At 37.5% G+C, this 23963-nt stretch overlaps 1 protein-coding gene across 2 annotated transcripts; it reads left to right on the forward strand.

Moving 5' to 3' along the window:
• Nucleotides 1-275: 275 nt before the first annotated feature.
• Nucleotides 276-18537, forward strand: LOC131519805 (chymotrypsinogen A-like). 2 transcript variants are annotated; one of them, XR_009265800.1, is made up of 8 exons: nucleotides 276-554; nucleotides 7101-7274; nucleotides 8551-8818; nucleotides 10112-10272; nucleotides 15950-16048; nucleotides 16151-16191; nucleotides 17333-17466; nucleotides 18124-18236. XR_009265800.1 is itself a non-coding variant. In XM_058743213.1 (7 exons), the coding sequence occupies exons 1-7, from the start codon at nucleotides 407-409 to the stop codon at nucleotides 18286-18288; spliced, it is 1149 nt and encodes a 382-aa protein (XP_058599196.1). In that variant the 5' UTR covers nucleotides 282-406; the 3' UTR covers nucleotides 18289-18537. The 2 variants fall into 2 exon arrangements, 1 of the variants encoding a protein (XP_058599196.1); XM_058743213.1 differs by lacking the exon at nucleotides 16151-16191 and having other exon boundaries at nucleotides 282-554; nucleotides 18124-18537.
• The last annotated feature ends 5426 nt before the right edge of the window (nucleotides 18538-23963 follow it).

Below are 23963 nucleotides of genomic sequence, written 5' to 3' on the forward strand. Positions count from 1 at the left end.
TCTATTTCTCCTGATTGTGAACATTGAATAAGATTGTGTGTTAAATATAAGCAACAAAACTACACTGAACTGTAGATGGTGGGTGGTTTAGTGGTTCACAGTTTGTGAACTGAAGTCAAATGAGTTCAGTCTGCCTGCTTCTGGAGAAGTCAGTTTTTCAAAACAAAAGTCATTTGGAACTGTGGGTATGAAGGAGGAGTGACAGAAATTAAAGTACACTGCAGTTTAGGTTGTAATGACCTGGTTGTCATTACAACTAGACTCAGAAAATAACTCTACTCTTTGATTGTTGTGTTAAATATTTTATTTATTTATTTTTTTTGCCTCAGGATGTCCAGTATTGGATTTGATCTCAGTTATTTCTACTGAGATCACATCTCCCAATTATCCTCACATTTATCCCAACATGCTGAACTGCACTTGGATTTTTTATTCCGCATCAGGAAATAAAATGAAGGCAGTGATTAAAGACTTTACAACAGAAGAATCTTGGAACTGTGAGTGGGATTATGTCAGTATTTATGATGGACCAGATCAGCAATCAAGATTACTTGGTAAACTAATCTTTCTTCAATGGCCTACATTAAGTGGCATTTATATAATGCATATATGTGGAAAACATGACCTACATTTGCCTTGGGAAACATGTAATTTGTTGTCAGTGATTTTTCATGAGATCCTTCATCAGAATCCCAAAGAAGTATTAATTGAGCACAATGGGATGAGCTTGAGACCACTGGGCTCCCTGGATCTTTACCTGTAACGCCAGCTCTTCCTGATTTTAGCTGATTCCTGTCTCATTTTACCATTAGGGGGTGCTCTGATTCTGTTTTTCTCCGGAAATTCTGTATTTTAAGAGGTTCAATTACTGTACTGCATTTTTAGGTAACTTTTTGAAAATTTGTTTATTCAGGTTTCATCCTGACAGTAAGAGTGGCCCTTTTTAGACACAGGGTAAATATAAAAGGCAAAAAAGTCCAATTAGCTTGAATAATCTTCAGAGGTTTATTGACCACATGGTGTCCATCACACTTGAATGTCAGGCAATGTCCTGCTCTCAGACCGAGTCATAGAAGAAAACTTTTCCAAAGATTTTACAATCCAATACTGTATCACCTTCTTCAGTCTCCAACAAGTTCTCCTCAGGATGCCATTACAATCCACCTATCCCAAAGAGCAAGAGGAAAGTTTTGATACTATCTTTTTCTGGGACCTTGATCTCTAATGTGATATCATTTGATTTATAACACCAGCAAGCTCAGCAATTTGCTTTGAAATTCTAAAGGTACCTAACTTTTTCTTAACAGTAAATTTACTTCCTATCAAAGAATTTCAAGCCACTAATGTGGTGGGGGGCAGGAGGCAGATAAAACATATCAGTTCTCCTTGAGATTAATATAAGGTATCTATATAGCATCAGACCCTGTAACCTTAACTCTCACCAATGTCCTACAGCCAAAGACCCCGGGATCACACCATGGGGTATCTCAGAGAGAGTCAGAAAGAACCTAGTATGGGATTTTGGCTTTGGTTAAGTGGTTTTGGAGAGGGTCTAAGGAAGTAGACTTTGCTCAAGATTGGTTGCTGTTAAGAAATACAGTAATTTTATGACAGGCATGTCAATCATGGGAGGCCTGACTCGAACAAGGGTAAAACTGCACTTGGCAAAGAAGTGGCAAGCCCTCATTTTAGCCAAGAGAGGTCGATGTTTGGTATTTTGGTGGTTGCACACAACCTTGTGTTTTGTCACACTTTATCATAGATTCAGAAAGTCCTATCTGATGTTGATGTTCTGTGAGAATGTTTATGTCTAACAGAACAACATGGTCTAGTTGTGAGTGCCAAACCCATGTCTTTTTTTTTATGTTTATTTTTGAGAGAGAGAGAAAGAGAGAGTGAGCAGGAGTATGAGTGAGGGAGGGTCAGAAAGAGAGGGAGACACAGAATTTGAAGCAGGCTCCAGGCTCTGAGCTGTCAGCACAGAGCCCTACATGGGGCTCAAACCCACAAACCATGAGATCATGACCTGAACCAAAGTCAGACACTTAACCAACTGAGCCACCCAGGTGCCCCCACCAAACCCATTTCTGAATGTCAGGGGCTACTTTTCTCTTTCTTATTCTTTAGTATTTTCAGTCTAGCAGTACTATTCCTCTTTAAAATTTCTGATAAATAAAAAATTCAGAAATGTCAAATGATTATAAATAAGGCTACTCATATTTTTATTATTAGCTTCTATAACTCTCTATAAAAAGTAAGGAAGCCACAATTCTTTTGACAGTTAATACAATTTTATTTAATACAATTTTATATATTTATATAATTTATTTCCACAAAGCATACAACTTACGTAATAATTTTCAAACTAGTGAACATAGAACCCCATTGCCAATCTCCCAGATAAAATGGAACCACATTATCTTTTCTTAATAAATCTGTTTATCTAAGTAGAATTCACCAGGTTTTAGTTATTTGTGTAAGTGTAAATGGAGTGGTATGTAGCATCCAAATGGTTTTCATTGCAATGCTTTTATAATATCTTATTGAAAATATATTATCAAAATTAAGTTGTACCTGATCTTCTTTCATTTACCTACCCCATGGATGTAAGATATCCGTAACTAGTAAATACTACATTAAATGTACAGGTTAAATTCATTCATTACCAAGCATTTCCTAATAGGTTAGGCACACTGGAGACACAATGGTGAACAAGTCAGAAATGATCTCTGCCATCTTCTCTTGGAAAGACAGACGATAAATAAGATGATAATTTGAAATAACAATAAACAATGATCAAATAATTATTGTCAGAAGTAATCTGAAGGAGTTAAGTTGCAGAGGAAGGGTACATGTCTTCAGTTCATTTAGGTATCTGTTCACATGTTACCTCATCTAAGGCCTCTATCACATGATGTAAGTAGGCCTCCTCTGTCTTCTTCTTGGCATTTATCAAGACCTAGCAAAGTATTCATTTATTTATAATCTGTCTCCTTCCACCAGAATGAAATGTCCTGAGAGCAGGACTTAGTCTCATATTCATTACTGTATCTCCAGCATCTGGGTAGAGTACTACCCAACACTTAGTAAATATTTGATAAAAAAAAGTTGGTGAGAAAATGACCTTGAATTTGGGAAAAGCTTGGTAAATTGGGGAACTGTCAGGGGTCAGAGTGATTGGAGACTGAGTGAGGACAGACAGGAATGAGGTGGGCTGAAGGCCTTGCCACTGTGCAGCTCAGGCTATGGTAATGAGTTTGGATTTTGTTCCAATCCAATGGGAGGTCATTAAAGATTTTTGACAAGGGAGTAATTTGAAGAATGCTCCTGCTGCTGGGTTGGAAGTGAGTTTTAGAGTGACAGGGTGAATATCTAAAGTTATGAGGCTCTTGTGTTATTCTACATCTGCACTGTCCAGTTCACGTTGTTTTTTACATTTAAATTAGTTAAATAAAGGGTGGTATTAGCCATGTTTAAGTGCTCATTGTTGCATGTAATAGTGGACAGCCCTCATTCAGAATGTTCCATCATTGCAGAATGTTCTATTTTATCTGTTTTAGGCAACAGATAGATAGTGTCTTATAAGAGGATGGCAACTGTGGAGTGCAAGTGAAGTGGACAGATCTGGAGACAGAACTAATAGGATTTCTGGGTGAATTGCGTATGAAATGTGCAAATCAAGGATTACTCTGGAGTGAGAGGTTAGAGATGGTGGCATTTACAGAGATGGGGAATACTAGAGGAAGAAATAGATTCATGGGGAGATATCTGTTTGTGCCATGTTACATTCTTAATGGCATAATACATCCTGGTTGAGTTGGCAACATCCTGGTTGAGTTGGTAGCTAAAGGTAGAACTCTGGAGCTAGAGGAAAAGATTGGGCTAGAGATGAAGATTTGAGACTTACCAGCTCCTTAACAGATTTCCTCAAGTGACCCTTTCTCGGACATCATCGATCTCCTCTACCACTCTCATCACTTTCAAATATGTTCTAGTATTACCCATCATTTTAAATAAAATTGAACAAGAAATTTAGCTATTACCCCATTTCTCTGCTTCCCTTTACAGCAAAATCTCTTTCTTAGAGGCTGCTAGATTTAGAAAGTTTGTGGGATTGATGGCTAGAAGGTCATGGTGAAATCAAACAATTATAGTAGAGAAACACTGATAAGTTGGATAGATAGGAGATGGTGATTTAGAAAGCAGGATGTTTGCAATAAAAATTTTAGAGATATCAAATGACAAAATTTCAGCACAGTGTTAGTAAAGGATTATAAGTAAAGGGAATCCGTTCCCTTGCATTAAATTTGGTGTTGGCACTTAGCGGGCATGCACTAGCTCAGTCTCACAAATTTTCATGGTCAGTGTCTAATATGCCTGGCTGTTGCCCTGCCATTCTGGTTATTAAATAGTAACATTAGTCAAGTGTTTAAGGAACACTGACAAACGGGAACACTGAAACAAACATAGAGAACAATGACCAGGATGCTGAAGGGTGTGGGTGCTTAGAAGTGTTTACCTTGGAGAAGACAGAAGGATCATAAGTCTTCCTTTCAAGTAGTTATGGAATTCTCATAAAGACTCTCAGGCCATATATGAAATTTGTTCTGACTGATGATATCTAATAGTTATTGAATATTTACCATTATTCAGGCATGGTCCTACAAACTTACAACTGTCTCAATTTTCTTAACCATCCTGTAGAGGTAGGTTGCATTTATCCTCATTTTAAATATAAAGAAACCGAGTCTCAAAATGATTAAGTAACTTGTTTCCAGTGACATAACTAATAAGTAGAGAAAATGGGATTCAAACCCCAGCACTCCGATTCAAACACTTATATTCTTGGGTACTACACGAACCAGGAAGAAACTGTTACATTGATGTTTTTTGATCCAATGTGAGGAAGAACAGTCTAGCAATTAGAAGCGTTCAAAAAGAGAAAATGCTCATAAGTTTCTACATCATATCTTCCAGGTGAGTAATCACATGTTCAGGGTTATTTTAGCAAGGACTCACAGTCAGATGAAAGATTGAACTAAATAGTCTCCAAGATTACATATTGACACTATTCCCTTCTCATCCAGGCACCCATTTTAAAACTACACATTTTAGGGGCGCCTGGGTGGCTTGGTCAGTTAAGCGTCCAACTTTGGCTCAGGTCATGATCTCACGGTCCATGGGTTTGAGCCCCGCGTCGGGCTCTGTGCTGACAGCTCAGAGCCTGGAGCCTATTTCAGATTCTGTGTCTCCCTCTCTCTCTGCCCCTCCCCTGTTCATGCTGTGTCTCTCTCTGTCTCAAAAATGAATAAACATTAAAAAAAAAACTACACATTTTATAAATGTGTTATATTTCTAAGTTATGAATCAGAATACTGTATTTGACAGAACCAGGGATAGAGCCATATCCACACCATTAAGACCTTCCCTGCAGGTTAACGTTGTATGGTTATTTAATCTATTTAATCAACTGTGAAACTTCCTAGCCATATAATTATCTACTTACATTTTTTATCTGTTCACAAGGATATCATAAGATGCTATATTAAGTGCTTCACTGCAATCAAGATTCATTAAGTTTATCTCCTTCCCCTTAGCCATCGTCTAATTAGCTCTTTCAAGAAAAATGAAATTAGGTTACTTGAATGTGGCATGTTTAGAATCCCATGCTGGCTTCTCATGACCATGGATTCCTTCTCCACATGTTCAGCAACCATCTGCCTAATGATTTGCTGAAAGATTTTGGTGAGGTTTATTTTTATTTAAAAGCACTTATAATACTTTGCAAATACCAACTCATACAATCCCATTTGAATATAATTTTTATCTCTATTATACAGATGGAAAAACTGAGGCAGAGAGGTTAAATAAATTGCCCAGTGCCACATAGTTAGGAAATAGCAGAGCTAGTCTAAACCAGTTTGGTTATAGAATCTGTACTTCTAAGCATTAAGCTACACAATTTCACTGACGTATGACTTTGGAAATCCTATATTTTGTTTTCTCTCTCTTCTCCCCAACTGCCCTCACCTCCAAATCTTTTTTTTTTTTTTTAATCAGTAGCATTTTCCCATTTACATTATTTTAAAACTTCTGGAGTGTTTGTTGACATAGGGTATGTCAAAAGTTCCCCATCAAATCCAGTTCATGAGACAGATTCTTTGAAGATAAGAATGATGTGGAGGTTAACTATCCTCTATTCCCTATCTTTCTTTCTCAGATTTGTGAGACAACATTATCTTTAAGGTGTATCAATAGTGTATCACTGTTTTATCTTGAGAGAACTTAAATTATAGCATGTACAGCTAAATTACAATAGATGTCCTATCACTGTCAGGACCACCTTTGCAACAACTTTTGAGTTTCTGAATTAAGAAAGGATCATCATTAGTCTGCGTTTGGGAGCCTGTGTGTCTCAGCCAGTTTGGGCTGCTATGACAAAAATACTGTAAACTGAATGGCTTAAACTACAAGCATTTATTTTTCACAGTTCTGGAGGCTTGGAAGTCTAAGATTTGGTGTCTAGTAAGAACTTACTTCCCAATCCATAGCTGTCTTTTTGCTCTGTCCTCACATGGCAAAAAAATAAATAAAAAGAGAGAGATTCTCTGGGTCTCCGTTCTAAGGGTACTAGTTCCATTCATGAAGGCTCCAGACTCATGACATAGCCACTTCCCAAAAACCTTACCTCCCCAACACCATCACATTTGGGATTAGGATTTCAACCTACGAGTTTGCGAGGGGGACACAAACATTCAGTCCAGAATGTTGTCCGCTATTACTTTTGTTTCTCTGTCCATTTACCTTCACCAGCAAGTCTCTTTCTCATTCTTATGATCACAGATTACCATAGAATTATATATCATTTTCATATTAAATGCTAGCCCAGTCCTTTGCCTTTGATCTTTTCAGATCTATACCCTTCCTTTGCTGCAGTCAAATCATGAATTCCATCCCACAAATCTTGTTCTCACATTATCAATAATCATTCCTTTACCAATATTAACAGTACAGAATTTAACGTCTTCTTTTTGCCCTCTTTTACCTATGTTACCGCCCAGAAGAACTATTTTAATTATTGAATATATCTCATATTGTAGCACATCTGTGTGGCTCCAAGAAAGAATTTGTCTTAATATCCAGTGGTGCTTACCTGACTATCAATTTTAAGACTGATCAGTCCGTGGGAGAAAGAGGTTTTAAACTCATTTTGGAAGACACAGTTCAGAAGCATTCACAAAAAAGTAATATGGGGACCCAATTGCCTATTAATGGTAAGTAATGATTTTAAAATACTAAAACAGGAACCATATATATCAAAGTAGAACCTGTGGAATACTGCTTATAGGTTCCCTGGTAGTCACCTTCTCTGATACTCAAAACAGCATAGTGTCATTTCAAACCATTTCTTAAAGCACAAGACCTTGGTAGTTTATATAGATCATGTGAGGAAATAGGTAATTGGGGTATGTGCAGGTGTGTGTGTGTGTGATTAAGAAATAATGATAAATATAAAAGGCAGTTGCTATTTTAAAAATCCAGTGGTGGTGGGGGGGCGGGCACCTAGGTGACTCAGTACATTAAGCGTCAGACTCTTGATTTGGGCTCAGGTCATGATCTCATGGTTCCTGAGATGGAGCCCTGTGTTGGGCTCTGTGCTGACAGTGTGGAGCCTTGCTTGGGGAGATATTCTCTCTGTCTGTCTGTCTGTCTGTCTCTCTCTCTGCCCTCCCCTGCTAATGTTGTTTCTTGCTCTCTCGAAAAATGAATGAATGAACGAATGGATTTCTGGTGTAAACAAAGAAATCTCAAGTAAAGAATTTAACGGGTTTTTTTAAATTTATTTTTGAGACAGAGAGAGACAGAGCATGAACAGGGGAGGGTCAGAGAGAGAAGGAGCCACAGAATCCAAAACAGGCTCCAGGCTCTGAGCTGTCAGCACAGAGCCTGACGCGGGGCTCAAACTCACGGACCATGAGATCATGACCTGAGCCGAAGTCGGCCGCCCAACTGACTGAGCCACCCAGGCGCCCCTCTCAAGTAAAGAATTTAACAAATGAGCATATCTTATAATTCCCAAATTATAGGCCATGAAAGTTTTCTTCATATTTCAGAATATACTTGAAAAATCTCTTGTTTTTAATTTCCTGGTGGATTTCTTTTTAAATCTGAGAATGAAGTCAACACATTGCTAGAAATTTCCCTTATGCTTTTCCTTTATATATAAGTCGCACTTGGAATACGTTTAGTATAAAGTCTTGATATGTCTAGATGTGTTATACTGCAATAACATAAATAATGCCAAAGAAAGAACAATGTCCAGCAATTTCATGATTAAGCATAATATTTTTAAAATCAATTTGATTTGTCTATATTAATAGTTTATTGATTTTTTGCTCATTTTATGAACAATGAAAGAAAAGAGGAATCTACTCTCTTGCTAAGAATCCTGGTTTTTGACCTACAAAAGAAATAAACACCTCCATTCTGAGATTTTAATAGATTTTAATAAAACACCTCTATCTAATGTTTTGTTGTTATTTTTCTCAGAGGTAACAGTAGAAACCAGTCCTGGAAAACAGCCCACCCCAGACACCTGTGGAATTCCTGGTGTTGACCCATTTCTAATGGAAGGGTCTAAGAGAAACACAAATGTGCGGCCGACTAGGCTGGGGGAGCCCAGGGTGGTTGGTGGCCGTGCAGCACCTGCAAAGTCGTGGCCCTGGCTGGTCAGCCTGCAGCACCAAGGACAACATTTCTGCGGAGGTGCTCTGATCGCCAAGCAGTGGGTCCTGACCGCAGCGCACTGTAACTTTAGGTGTGTGCCTGGGTGGGGCAGGGGGCACTGGAGCCGTGTGAGGGCCCACGGTGGGCATCCTCCTGCTCTCCCCACATCCCAGGAAACAGTAAGCTCCCGAGGATACAGTCCCCATCATGCAAACGAATGAGCACACTAGGTCAATGACACCTCATGCTTCACTAATACATTTACTACCAAGAGCTGTTAATTACAGAAGGTGCTTCCTGCCTCTAGGTGTAGTTTATTTAAAAAGTAACAACGGTGCCTCCTCTTTCCTCATCTATAAAGTGGACATCGTATCTTAACATTTTTGTATTGGTTTCTTAGCACTGTGCCTAGAGCACAGGCATTGCTCAAATGTGAATTCCTTTCCTTCTTGTTCTGATGACTGATCATCACACCCACTCTCAAAATAAATATCTACTTTCAAAGAATTTTAAAGAATGTCCCCTAAAAGAAACATTTTTAAACAGTTTAGCTGATTCTTGGTCTCCATGTGATATGGAGGTATCTGAAAACTCCTCCCTCAAAGAAGTGTTAGATTGATGTTTTTAAATATTGGTCTTCCAGAAGTGGTGATATGGTTGACAGTGCTGCACAATGGACAGTTAAGTGAGTAGATCTAGTGTTTCAGTGTCTCAAAGATAGGCTTTATAATAAAAGTACCTGCTCAAATAACTTGGTGAGTAGGAACCTTCAACGAATCAAAAACTCATTTTCTTTACCATTCCCCCACTCCTTTGATAGAGAGAAATCACAAGAAATTCTCCTTGTTAATGCATTTTTAAGACTTTCATGTGCACAGAATTATCTGGGGAGTTTGCTATAAATGGAATCTTAGAATCTTAATTCTGAATTTTGATTTGATGAGTTATGTCTGGGATTCTGCATTTTTAATGCTCATGCCAGATTTAATGCATGTAGTTCTTAGACATTTCTTTGAGAAACATTGTATCAGGGAGAAGAGTAACTATAACTTACAGAATAGGTGTCAGTGACCATTATATATGGATATCATATAATGTGGAATATTATGATCGTAATAATACATGGAATCATTGCCTTGAGTCATCATAAATCTTGTCAAGCAATACTAAATCAATTTTTTTTTGTTTGATGTTATGAAGGCCAGAAAGTAGATACTTTTTCTCAGGGATGAATTAATAAGAACCCCCATTTTCTAAGAATTCAAAATGACAAAGATTTTTACATAGATTAGAAATGTTACACAGTATATTTTTAGTAATTTTGAAAAATTATAACCTCATTAAAAGTGGTATCTATTTCCCCACTCCTTTTTCTTATGACAAGTACCATCACAGATGGCCTAGTAATAGGAAGAAGTTCCCTGTCAAACATAGGAAACGGTGATTTGCTACCAGTAAAAGCCGTATACACTCACCCTGGCTTCACCCAGTTCCCTCCTACTGATGATCTGTCTTTGCTGCGTCTGGAGAACCCTGTTGAACTAGGTCAGTATGGATACTTTTCTTTAGATTTTGAGCCTTTGCCATACAGTTTTTATCTTCCATCTTGCTTCGTAGTGCTATACGTACTTTTGAGGGCCAATAATTATTTCAAAACTTATATTCTAAGCCACTCTCCTTAAAAGCTGAAGCATGTGCCTAAACAGTTTACTTTTGTATGGTTTTTAAAATTTTTTTAAAACATTGATTACTTTTGAGAGAGAGATAGAGCGCAAGCAGGGAAGGGGCAGAGAGAGAAGAAGACACAGAATCCGAAGCAGCTCCAGGCTCCAGGCTGTCAGCACAGAGCCCGATGCGGGGCTCAAATTCACCACAAGATCATGACCTGAGATGTAGCCGTCCGCCCAACCAACTGAGCCACCCAGGCGCCCCTGCTTTTGTATGTTTTTACCTAATGGAAGTTGAGAGACAATTTCAAAGAAATATGTTTTTAACATGTCCTCTTTATTCTGAGACTCACTTTTAGGTAAGGTTTACCCAAATACTTAAAACAGGAGTCTGAACCATCAGATATGCAATTTTCTGTCCCTTTTATGACTTGGTAAAATCTTGTTATTTTTTTAATGTTTATTTAAGCCAAGGCTGATGTGAACGTGTCGTGAGGAATGGTTCATCTTGGCTCTGTCATACAGCAGCCATGTGATCTTGGGCAGGTTATGTAACTTCTCTGAGCCTCAGCTTGATCATTTGTAGAAAGGGAGTAATAGTCACCCTCCTACCAACTTAACATGGGTCCACATTCAATGAGAAAGTAAATTGCGGGGGGGTGGGGAGCGGAGAGTCACCACTTTCACACCCATGCCTTTCCGTGGATTCCTGGGGCTCTGGGACAGTTTTTCTTCTCTCTTCCAACTCTCTCCTGTGTTTCTGCATTCTTCAGCTGTTCCCCTGCCGATAGACTCACTTCCCTCTTTAATGTCTTTTCAACATATTCATCCTGCAAAACCTCTGTCATGGTTCAGCCCACCATTTGCTTTCAGTGCTTTTGTAACTGAGTCAGTGAGAGAGCATCTAGAACAGTGCTGCTTACTCTTGGCTATGCATTATAATCTCTTGGGTTGCTTATAAAGAACTGTAGGCCAGGAGACCTGGCATCAGTATTTTTGTTGTTGTTGTTGTTGTTGTTCTTATTTTGCTTATTAAATGTTTAAATTTTTTTTAAATGTTTTTATTTTTGAGAGAGACAGTGCAAGAGGGGGAGGGGCAGAGAGGGAGACACAGAATCCGAAGCAGGCTCCAGGCTCTGAGCTGTCAGCAGAGAGTCAAGCGAGGGGCTCAAACTCACCAGCCGTGAGATCATGACCTGAGCCATCCAGGCACCCCTAATGAGTTTTTATGTTGAGACAATTAATTATAGATTCACATGCAGTTATAGGAAATAGACACAGCAATGGACTTTCTACCCTGCTTTCACCAACGGAAACATCTTGCAGGGTATTGACTTTGATACAGAACATTTCTACCACCACAAGTGATACTGTTGCCTTTTTATAGCAATACTCACTTCCTCCTCCCCACCAGACCTCTGGAAACCACTAATCTGTTCTGTTTCTATAGTTTTGTCATTTCAAGAATGTTGCATAAATGGAATTATGCAGAATGTAAACCTTCGGGATTAGTTTTTTTCACTCTGTGTAATGCCCTGGAGATTTATTCATATTGGTCCATGTATCAATAGTTCATTCTTTTTAATTGATGAGTACTTTTCCAAGATATGGATTCATCAAAGTTTCACCATTCATCTGTTGAAGAACACCTTTTTTCCAGCTTTTAGATATTACAGATGAATCTCCTGTGAGCATTTGTGTATAGGTTTTGTGTAAAGAAAATGGAGCAGGACTTTTCATTTCTGTGGGATAAATGCCCAAGAGTGCCATCGCTGGGTCATATGGTAGTTGCATTTCAGTTTTATACAAAACTGCCAGACTATTTTCTAGAGTCGTAGAACCATTGTATGTCCCACCAGAGATGTAGGAGTGATCTGGTTTCTTAGCATCCTTGTGAGTGTTTGCTGTTGTCACTATTTTTTAAAAGCATTCCAATAGGTATATAGTGATATCTTACTATAACTTTAATTTGTATCTCCTTAAGAGCTAATGATACTGAACATCTCTCCATGTGCCTATTTTTGCCTTTTTTTTTTTTTTAAAGCACTTCAGTGAAATGTCTCTTCATAGCTTTGGTCAATTTTTTTTTTTTTTTTTTTTTTTTTTGAGAGAGAAGGTACCTATACGTGGCAGGGGAGGGGCAGAGGGAGGGAGGGAGGGAGGGAGAGAGAGAGAGAGAGAGAGAGAGAGAGAGAGAATCTTAACACGAGGTTCGATCCCACGACCCTGGGATCATGACCTGAGTTGAAATCAACAGTCAGACACCCAACTGACTGAGCCACTCAGGTGCCCTAGCTTTTGTCAGTTTTCTAATTGGATTGTTTTTCATATTGTAGAGTTTAAGAATTCTCTATATATTCTAAATACTACTGCTTTGTCGGATAGATGGTTAGCAAATGTTTTCTTCCAGTCTGTAGCTTGTCTCCCAGTCTGTAGACCCTGTTTACAGGGTCTTTCACAAGCATAGATTTTAATTTTGTTAAAGTCCACTTTCTTCATTTTCCTTTTATGGATTTTGCTTCAAGTGTCAAGCCAAAGAACTCCTTGCCTAGCCCCAGATGCTGAACATTTTTTCTCATTTCTCTAAAAATTTTTGTATTTTACATTTAACGTCACCATCCATTTTTAGTTAATTTTTATATAAGGTTTAAGGTTTTGGTCAAGGTTCTTTTTCCTCCCCCAGGATGTCCAATTGTGGCAGCAACATCTGTTGAAGAGGCTGTTTTTCCTCCAATCAGTTGCTTTTGTGCCTTTGTGAAAAATCAGCTGAGCATATTTGTATGGGTCTATTTCTGAGATCTCTATTCTGTCAGTCTATGTCTCTCCCCTTCTCCAGTACTACACTGCCCTGGTTACTGTAGCTGTAGAGTAGGGTTTATATTAAAAAGTGATTGCTCTTAATTTATTCTCTTTCAAGACTGTTTTAGCAATTCGAAGCCCTGTACTTTTCCATGTAGATTTTAAAATAAGCTTATCTCTGTCTAAGACACTTGCTGTGATTTTGGTAGGAATTACATTAAATCTATATAGATCACTTTGGGGAGAACTGACATCTTTACTATGATAAGTCAATTCATGAACACAGTGTATTTCTCCACTTATTTAGGTCTTCTTTGATTTCTTTCAATAGAATGTTGCCATTTTGAGTGCACAGATCCAGTATATGTTTTGCTGAGTATATGCATATCTAAGCATTGCATTTTCTAAACAGTGATTATAAATAGTATTGTTTTTATTTTTAATTTTTAAAAAATTTTTAATGTTTATTTTGTTTTTGAGAGAGAGAGCATGAGCAGGGGAGGGGCAGAGAAAGGGAGACACAGAATCCGAAGCAGGCTCCAGGATCTAAAGCTGTCAGCACAGAGCCTGACATGAGGCTCGAACTCTCAGACCAAGAGATCATGACCTGAAGTGAAGTCCAACAGTAACCCGACTGAGCCACCCAGTCGCCCCAGTAGTATTGTTTTTAATTTTAAATTCTACATTAAATGTGATTGACTTATGTATGTTGATCTTGTATCCTGGATTTTGCTGAATCCAGATCAGTATTTTATAAACTTCTCCTGGAAATTTCCATGTGCAGCCAAAGTTGAGAACCAGTGCTCTAGAAAAGACCATTGGTGAAGTTTGGTGCCCTTGAAAATTTTCCCCCTTATTTTGTTCTCCAAGTCTCTTGACTTCCACTCAGCACCACCTGGTGTCAACATCAACATGAAACTTTGTGTTCCTCTGCCCCTTAAGTATTTGGTTAGCTTATTTAATCTGTACCCATTCATTTCTGTTCATCGGTAAGAATGAGAAATATCCTTTCTCCCATTAGAAACAATACAATTTCTACCTATGATTTTCATCCTCACCACCTCACCATGGCCATCATGTGAACATTTATGGCCTATTTCTTTCTTGTCTTTTTATACAACTCTATGTGTACTTAAAAAAATTGTAATATACCTATTATAAGGATTTTATCCTGATTTTTCACTTATTATCAGTGTTGCTTCATATTATTAAAATTTCTTTTAAAATGTAATTTTAATGTCTACATAGTAGACTTTTCACAATTCTTATAGTTTGTTTCTTTTTTTTAAATTTAAATAATGCTGCATTGACTATTCTTATGTATGTGTTTTTCTAGTTCTAGGATTGCCTTAAGATAAATTTCCCAGAAGTAGAATTGCTAGTTTTAGGGCATAACTATTTTCAAAATTGCTGACATAAGGAATACATAAGTATAAGTCGATACATCCTCTTTTTTTTGGTCCAAAAATGAGGCAATTTCGCAATATCTGTTAATTTCTAAAGTGTGTGCCTCCTGGTCCAGCAGTTCTGTTTTCCACAAATACTGACACTAACGTACAGACTGATAATCTAGGACACTTGGTGCAGTTTTTCAGGGGAAAAAAATTAGTCTAAATGTTTGCCAAGGGGATTTAATGAACTGTAGTACATTCACTATTTGATACTGTGTACTACTAAAAATATATTATAAGTCTATATGCAATGATATAGATGATTTGACCATAACCTAGTAAATGAAGAAAATCAGAATAAGAAAAATGGCTGATTAAAAAATATGTTGGTAGAGGGAATATATTTTAGCTCAAGGAAATGTCAGGAATCGATATGATTGAGCAATGATTATATCTATGAAAGTAGCATAACGTAAGATTTGGAATCAGTTGGCATGTGTATAGAAAGAAAAGTAAGAAAAAAAACAAGTTACAGAGCTTTATGTGATTTTACTAAGAGACAGCAGTAAAAATAAAGAACAAATCACTGAAATAAATGGTCTAGGACAGCAGATATGTTGAAACATGTAAGTGTGTAAAAGTCTGAATAAAATTGAAGTCAAACAGCATGGGAGAGCAAACACTGGGACAAATTCAGAGAGAGAGAGAGAGCATGTGTGTGTACACACATAAACACAAAAACCGACAATATTTATGAATTTTGTAATGATACATACAAATATATACAAATATATTTCATATATATACCAATTTTGGTGATAAGAAAAAATGTGAATGTTTAAACATATATCAATCTATTTTATAATATACCTATGAAGATAGACACAAAGATACTTACTAGCTATAAAAATACTTTAAAAGTTTAAATTGCTACAAATGTGGTTTTTCTCCATCCTTCATGTAATACCACTGAAGAGAAAAGATAATTATATTGTTCTGCACTGTCATCTCGTATTCAACAAGGTGATGTCCTGAAGGCATGTAAACAAAAAGGCAGATGCATTTTTTAAAATGGTTACTGGATAAGAAACCATGCGGGGCATGCCTCTATGCGGGGCTTGTGTTTCTGTTGTCCTAGGAAGATATGGTAATACCTGGAATAAAGTGGTAACATGTAAATTGAGGTGATCCCTTCTGAGTAATTAATAGATGGAATCTTCTGGAAGTCTTATTTATTAAATTACAGGGTTAAAATGGGTACTGTCAGATCAAAATTGTTACTTTTAGGGCTATCATTGAAGAGCAAACAGTACAGATAATATCAATCCCATGGACTAAATGATATTTGCCTTTTTCTCATTCTAGGAGAGTTTGTGTCTCTAATCTGTTTGCCGGGGAAATATGATAAAATAAATTTACTTTCGAAATGTATGACTGCTGGATGGGGAATAACTGAACCATATCGTGAGTATACTCACTGCCTCTTCCAAGATTAGAATCCAAACAAATATTTGTGGAGTCTAATATATTGTTTACTTATTTTTAATTTTTCTGTATTTTTCATAGGAATGATAGTAGAAAAAGTCTTTTCCACTATGGATCTAAAGGTGACTACTTGGGTTTTATGACATCATATTCATTAGTATTAGTTCACTGATACTTGTAAAAACTTGTGCTAGAAAACATCTAGTGATTTTAGTACCTAGTAAATATTTGTGTGTCTCATTTATATGTAATTTTCCCCCAGCTGCACTGTGAGCACACACACTTGCTTTCACAACAGTATAGGGGCCGCTACTGTGAAAACCTCTACTTAAAGACATGAGTTATTTCCAAAGATGTGATGCATTTTTCTGAAATCATAGGCTAGTATGAATGGTAAGTGGTGGAAAGATGATGTGAAAATAGTCTGCGTATAGGTCAAACTCATGATTCTGATCTCACATCCTCCATATTCTACAGCTGAGTTAACAAGTTAACAAATATCCAGCAAAATAAAGAATAAGTCAGAATGCAGTTTCAGTTGTCACCTCCAGTGTCAACACTGAAATGTGAAGTCAAGTCAAGAGAATAAGAACACCATGAAACCAATGGGATATAGACTAAATGTGTAAAAACTGAAACGTGTTGTTTGCTTTATCACCAACTGATTTGGGTATAAACTTCCTTTGTCCTTCCATATAGTGATGTCATTTTTCTATTTTCTTGGGACTGTACAAAAAATAAAAGAACCACATGAAGTGGGCTTCTTTCTTTCTTTCTTTCTTTCTTTCTTTCTTTCTTTCTTTCTTTCTTTCTTTCTTTTCTTTCTTTCTCTCTTTCTCTCCTTCTTTCTTTCTTTCCTTCTTTCTTTCTCTTTCTCTCTCTCTCTTTCTCTCTTTCTCTTTCTTTCTTTCTTTCTTTCTTTCTTTCTCTCTCTCTCTCTCTTTCTCTCTTTCTCTCTCTCTCTCTCCTTTCTCTTTTTCTTTCTTTCTTTCTTTCTTTCTTTCTTTCTTTCTTTCTTTCTTTCTTTCTTTCTTTCTTTATCTTTCTTTCGATGGTTCCTGTTGTATAAGTGACCTGGAGTAATAATATGTTTTATACAAATCACTTAACAGCATCATTACAGTGCGGAGAGAGGAGAATTGGGTGGGACTTAACCCTTGGATATATATGGGCTATTTTTGTCCCATATATTTTGTCCCATATGTTTATGTCCCAGATGTTTTGTCCATAAACATTTTTGTGTTTTTATTCCTTTCCTACTAGAAGACGAATTTTCTAAAACAATGCAGCAGGCAGCTGTACCACTGATCAGTAGTACATCTTGTCGAAGTTACTGGGGACTGGATATTAAAAACACCAATATATGTGGAGGGGCTGCAGGATCATCCTCATGCATGGTAATTCAAGGATGGTGCTGATGAGTGCAGTTTTCTTCTCAGTGTGTCTCATGAATGGGTGTTTGCTGACCACAAAGAGGTATAAGTGCATGGTAGTTGTAAAACGAAAAGTGAGAAGGGGAAGTACATTGCTAAGCTGATGTACTGTCATTGCTAATTTGAAACTCGAAGTGAATGCAATTCTCAAAAGGAATTGCTCGTTCATTTGCTTGGGTGACTGTGTGAAATTGATGATGTTCTACTGTTTTTGACCTATAAAAATAATTTATTATGTCTCGACTTCACAGCTGAATTAGACCGCTCAGAGCATCTACTTCTAGTAGCATTGAAAATATAAAGGTATTTTAATGTAACTCAAAGCCATAATTTCGTGATTTATATTAAGTAGATGCTTGAAACTTTCTGCAAGACACAGTCTGTTGTCAGCATTAAATGACTTTGTGTTTAATGTACCTTTTAGCCTCCTTTTGAGAATAGAGGTTTCAATCTGATTCAGAGATCTGTAATATCCACCAACTGCCTATTTGCCTCTGCTGTCGTGAGCAGTAATGAGAGGTGGCAGAATGACTTACGCACTGTCTGATCACCTCTGCGGTGGAGGTGAGCATCCATTATGAATTGTGCAGCCAGAAGAACTTCTCTTTTTGCCGGTTGCAGGGAGATTCGGGAGGCCCTCTGCAGTGTGTGCAGGACGGACAATACAAGCTCATCGGTATCGTGAGCTGGGGCAGCAGTAACTGCCAGCCCACTGCACCAACAGTCTTTGCCAGAATTTCTGCCTACAGGGACTGGATCACATCTGTCACTGGAGGGGAAGTGTGATCACTAAAGAGTAGCATGGTGGAACTCTGTTCATAAATGGGAAAGGAAGTACCTAACAGCATCTCTGAAAAATAAGTCTCTGGTCAGTGTTAAAAGACCCAGTGACCCTTCCTCCAACCCTTGTCACAGAGGAGCTTGGATTTGGTGTGTACATACGTTTAATGTTAAACATTGAACACAGAAAGATAATGTTGATTCATGCCTCCTGGGAATTTATAATCTGAAATGTCATTAAATTCATATTTAGTATGCCATGTATATGTCATTATTTGAATACAATCATATACACTTGTACTATTTTTCTAGTGTGGTAAAAATTAGAATATACAAGCAAATGTTATTCAGTCCATATAATTCTTAATTTCCCTCACACACAACAGTGCACTGAGTACAGTGAGATAGGAACCATCCCTCTAAGTTTCAGAATTTCAATGAACAATGGACATTTAAGGAATTATTTATCAGGCTTATCACTTGATTTTTAAATTTTTTAGATCAAATGTTAGGATATTTCAATTGTTTACAAAGCAATTCATCTGAACCTCAGTTAACCAATATGCTCATCTTTCTAAGTTGTAGCTAAGAATAAGGGAGAAGGAACTAAGGGAGGTCCCTGAGCCAGAAGACTGAATGAAATCCACCACAGAAATATGTAATATAGAATGAGAGCCTGTAGCAACTTTTTTTTTCTTATTTTATATATTTCCACCCAAAATTTATCATTTGGTTTCCAAGATTATAGCATTCAGAAACAGAGTATAGTTCAACTTTAGGTAAGCACATATATAACCCCATGAAAGAGCAACTCATAAGGAGATAGGCAATATATTTTCTCATTCTTTCTCTGATCTTTCTTTCCCTTTCTGTCATTTCTTTGTCCTCAGCCCACACACTCTCTTTCAATCCCTGCTCTCTTTTGCAAATGCTACGAAGGGAAAGTATTATAAATATCCTAGTATTTGGTAAAAACTTCTTCCATGGACATTGTTCTAAACTGCCTGCATTGATTTCAATTATTCTTTCTGACAGGGTCTCTGAGTAAAATGGATGATGAGATTTGCAATGGGGATTCTCTAGTTTTTCCGTTAATCTATTTTGTACGATTTTTACTTTGTCTCGTTGAATTTCTTTTTTTTTTTTTTTTATCAGATTACATTAAAAGGGATTAAAGATGGGCTGTATTAAAGTGTCAGTCCTGGGGCACCTGGCTGGTTCAGTCGGTGAAGCATCTGACTTTGGCTCAGGTCATGATCTTGCAGCTTGTGACTTCGAGCTCTGTGTCAGGCTCTGTGTTGACAGCTCAGAGCCTGCACCCTGCTCTGCATTCTGTGACTCCCCCTCTCCCTCTGCTCCTTCCCTGCTTGCTCTCTCTCAAGAAATAAATAAATGTTAAAAAAAAAAAAAATTTAAAGTGTCCTGTCTAAAGCCTTTTTTGCTTCACAGTGAGATTTGCTAGTGGTTAATGTTGGTGCTGGCACAATCTCCATTGTGACCTCCAGGGACAGTGACCTGGTGGTGGTGATACTTCAGGGCTCTGTCAGCAAAGGATATGGGATTAGCATTCTATGTACTACCTTGGGAAGCTGCCTGATTTTCCTACAAGGGTCAGAAGCTATTTGGTGCTCTCTTCTCAGCTTCAGTTGGCAATAATTTTTAAATTCTTCCATATTTAATCTTTTCTGTATTGAAGAGGCCTCTTAGACTGTTGTACTTGCTCTGCCTCTGGCTGAAAGCCAATTTAATTGGGGAAGGGCATACACTTTCTTACTTTGACCTTCTTTGCAAGAACTCTCCTGTTTACATTGCAAGGTCAAGCTATATGTGTGCCAGATTGCAATCAACACTATGTAAATTGATACAGTAGGTATATAGCCAAATTTAAAGAAATTAGAAACCTAATCACCTAATTTTCCATGTATGTATTTAAAAATATCATTTTTGAGCCCCTACTATGTGGCAAATAGAGGCAACCAGAAAGAAGTTTCCCTCATCTTTAGACTCATTACAATGGAAAAGAATGATACACAAAGATAATTACCATTCAACATGGCAGCCTGAGAGAGAACAACCGATACTTTCTGCAGGAATGGGTGATGGTTTTGCAGAAGTAATATTTGAGCTCAAGTATTAGTTGGTTTTTTTGTTTTAAAGTGATACATGCCAATCACTTATGTTAAAGAAATCTGTATCAAACCATTTTCCTATCGACAACTCTACATACTCTGAATTTCTCCTGTCATTTATGTTTTTGGAAAATGTGTTCATTCTTTTTATTTTGAGAGGGAGAGAGTGTGCAAAAGAATGGGGGAAGGGCAGAGAGCGAGAGAGAGAAATATCAGTGCCGAGCTGACGTGGGCTTAATCTCACAAACCATGAGATCACGACCTGAGACGAGATCAAGAGCTGGACGCTCAACTGACTGAGCCACCCAGCTACCCCAAATGTGTTCATTCATAAGCCAGAAATTGCATGACTTCATTTCTTCTCACCACCCCCACCTTGTTTCTTTCATATGATTTTCAGCAATCTAGTTCCAGTGTTTCATGCATGTTGTCAGTTCAAGAGTCAACAATATTAAGTCTAACAAGTATCTAATTCTCACCAAAGATCAATAATGTTTGGCACTGGTCTTGATTTCATCTTGGTCTTTGCTGTATTGTCACAAGATTATCACTCATTCTTCTTTTCCCTACAGATATTTATAAACTAAGAATAAATCATCAAATTGTCAAATAATGGCAACACAAACAATTGCTGGGAGCAAAATATCTAAAATCTCTTAAAAAGAGGCAGAATAGGGGCCCCTGGGTGGCTAAGTGAGTAGAGCATCCAACTCTTGATTTTGGCTCAGGTTATGATCTCTCATGGTTTGTGAGTTCGAGCCCTACATGGGGCTCTGCGCTGATGGCATGGAGCCTTCTTGGGATTCATTCTCTCTCTCTCTCTCTCTCTCTCTCTCTCAAAATAAACTTTAAAAAAAAGAGGGGTACCTGGTGGCTCAGTAGGTTAAGCAACCGACTTCAGCTCAGGTCATGATTTCATGGTTCATGGATTTGAACCCCACACTGGGCTCTGCACTCACAGCACAGAGCCTGCTTCAGATCCTCTGTTTGCCTCTCTTTCTCTGCAGTTCCCCTGCTTGTGCACTCGATCTCGATATCTCTCTCTCTCTCTCTCTCTCTCTCTCTCTCTCTCTCTCTCTCTCTCTCTCTCAAAAATAAACAAAGGGGTGCCTGGGTGGCGCAGTCGGTTAAGCGTCCGACTTCAGCCAGGTCACGATCTCGCGGTCCGTGAGTTCGAGCCCCGCGTCGGGCTCTGTGCTGACAGCTCGGAGCCTGGAGCCTGTTTCCGATTCTGTGTCTCCCTCTCTCTCTGCCCCTCCCCCGTTCATGCTCTGTCTCTCTCTGTCCCAAAAAAAAAAAAAAAAAAAAAAAAAAGTTGAAAAAAAAAACATAAAAAAACTAAGAAAAAGGCAGAATATAGTGGGTGAATTTTAACAGAGGTTAAAAGATATAGTCATTAAGACAGCGATTATAATATTGCTGCAGAGATTGACCGATGGAACAGAATACAAAAGCAAGGAACAATGCCTTTCTGCATTCTCCAAAATTGGCAAACAGTTGCATAGTATGACAATATAAATATAATGAGAATGTGGAGCAAGCGGAATCTCCTCACTGCTGGTGGGGCTGGGGAGTAATCAGGAACTCCAGCTTTGGAAGACTGAGACATGATCAGGAAAATTGAAGATGCCAGTGTCCTCTGAGTCTGCAATTCTACCCCTAGGTGTATGCCCTAGGGAATTGTCTTCGACCATGGCTGCAATAAGATGTAAAATCTGGAGCTTTTTAAAGCTCCTGGCATGATTGTAATGTGCAGTCGGGTTTGAGACAGCGTCATAGAGGAAATGAGGCAACCATGACCACTGAACATGTACAAGAATGTTTACAGAAATGTAAGTATCAGCAAAATGCTGGAATTCTGAATACCCCATATAGAAGCATGGATAATCAAAATGTGGTATACTCATGTAGGAGTAAAAAATAGAAAACAGTCCACAGGCTCTTTAGGTGAATCTTAGAAACAATGCTGAACTTAAAACGCAAATTTCAAAAGATTAGGTGCCATTGTAAAGCTCAGAAACCAGCAAATTTAAACATTATTTTGCTTAGGCTTACATCATATATGGTTAAAAAAAACAGGGAATGTAGCCCAGTATTTGGAGTAGTGGGAAGGCAGTAAGATATGCTGGAGGAACCACACACAAGTCATTTCAATGCTATTAATAATTTTCTAGTTGAGTGGTGGCTTCATGGATATTATCCTACTTCATAACTTATATATGCTTCTGTATATATCAAATACACCATGTAAATCTACTTAAAGGCCTTTTTAAATTTTATTGCATTATTGTATATTATTCCAGTGTTTTTGTGCAAATAAATGCAAACATGAATGCATATTTTTATTTTCTCCCATTAAACACAAGAATAACGTGTAAATTGTTCTAAACTTGCTTTTTCCATTTGATCATACAGGCTGGAGATCTTTCCATATCACTGTGCTTTTTAAAATATTTTTATTGAAGTATAATTGCCATACAATGTTATATCAGCTTCAGGTGTACAGTATAATGATGCAACAATTCTATACATTGATCAGTGTACTCTGAATCTGTTTTATCTCATTCATCCCCCTCCCCAACTTAAGGCCATTTTAATTACACTAGTTCCTCAGGGTAGAACTTATCCTTCTGTCCGGTTAATTAGAATGTTCCACATACATCTAGAGCATTAAACCCTATCATTTTTCTGTGATTTCCTTTGTCTAGAACATGAATTGCTCTTGTGACTTGTATTTGCTGATGTCACTTTTAACAGTCAGCCTATTAATTTTTCTTAATGCTGGCAGTTACATTTTGTACTATCCATTCTCTTCTAGGGAAAAAGGGTTTAAAATGTGTCTGAATATCTTCTGAATGCCAGACATTACCTGATATTTCCATTGGGTTCCTTTAATTATTCAAGCTAATCTTTATGAAAATGTTTTGAATGTGATATTAATAACCCCTGGGCTATTAATATAGCCCAGGGCATAGGGATTAAGTGTTGGTTCTGAAGCCAGACTTCTTGGGTTCAAATTCCAGCTCTATCATTAATCAGTGTTATGACTGGGCAAATTAGCCTTGTTGTATTTCTAATTCCTCATCTATAAAATGGAAGTAATAAAAGAACCTATTCATAGAGATATCCTATAGTTAAAGGAGTTCATAAATTTAAAACACTTAAAAGAGTAGCTGACTCCTGGTAAACTTTCATGTGATTATTATCTTGTGCATTTTCCTAAAATAAAGCTTTTAAAGAGGATTCCCCACACCCTGAATCCTTTAAAAATATTTTTGTACAAAAGGGAACAATTAAAAGTTTAAAAAGTGAGCCTCAAACTCATTATGCTAAGTGAAAGAATCCAGTTGCAAAAGACTGTAATTCCACTTACATGAAGTGTCTTAAAAATACATTTATTGAGACAGCAGAACAATGGCTATCTATGGCTATGGGTGAGAGCAGGAGATAACAAAATGGGGGTGATGAAAATGTCCTAAAATTGGATTATGAAAATGATTGCACAACTCCATAAATTTTCTAAAATCATTGAATTGTACACAGCCTTTTTCA

Source organism: Neofelis nebulosa, chromosome 8, assembly GCF_028018385.1.
Source record: "Neofelis nebulosa isolate mNeoNeb1 chromosome 8, mNeoNeb1.pri, whole genome shotgun sequence".
In the NCBI taxonomy this organism is placed as follows: domain Eukaryota; kingdom Metazoa; phylum Chordata; class Mammalia; order Carnivora; family Felidae; genus Neofelis; species Neofelis nebulosa.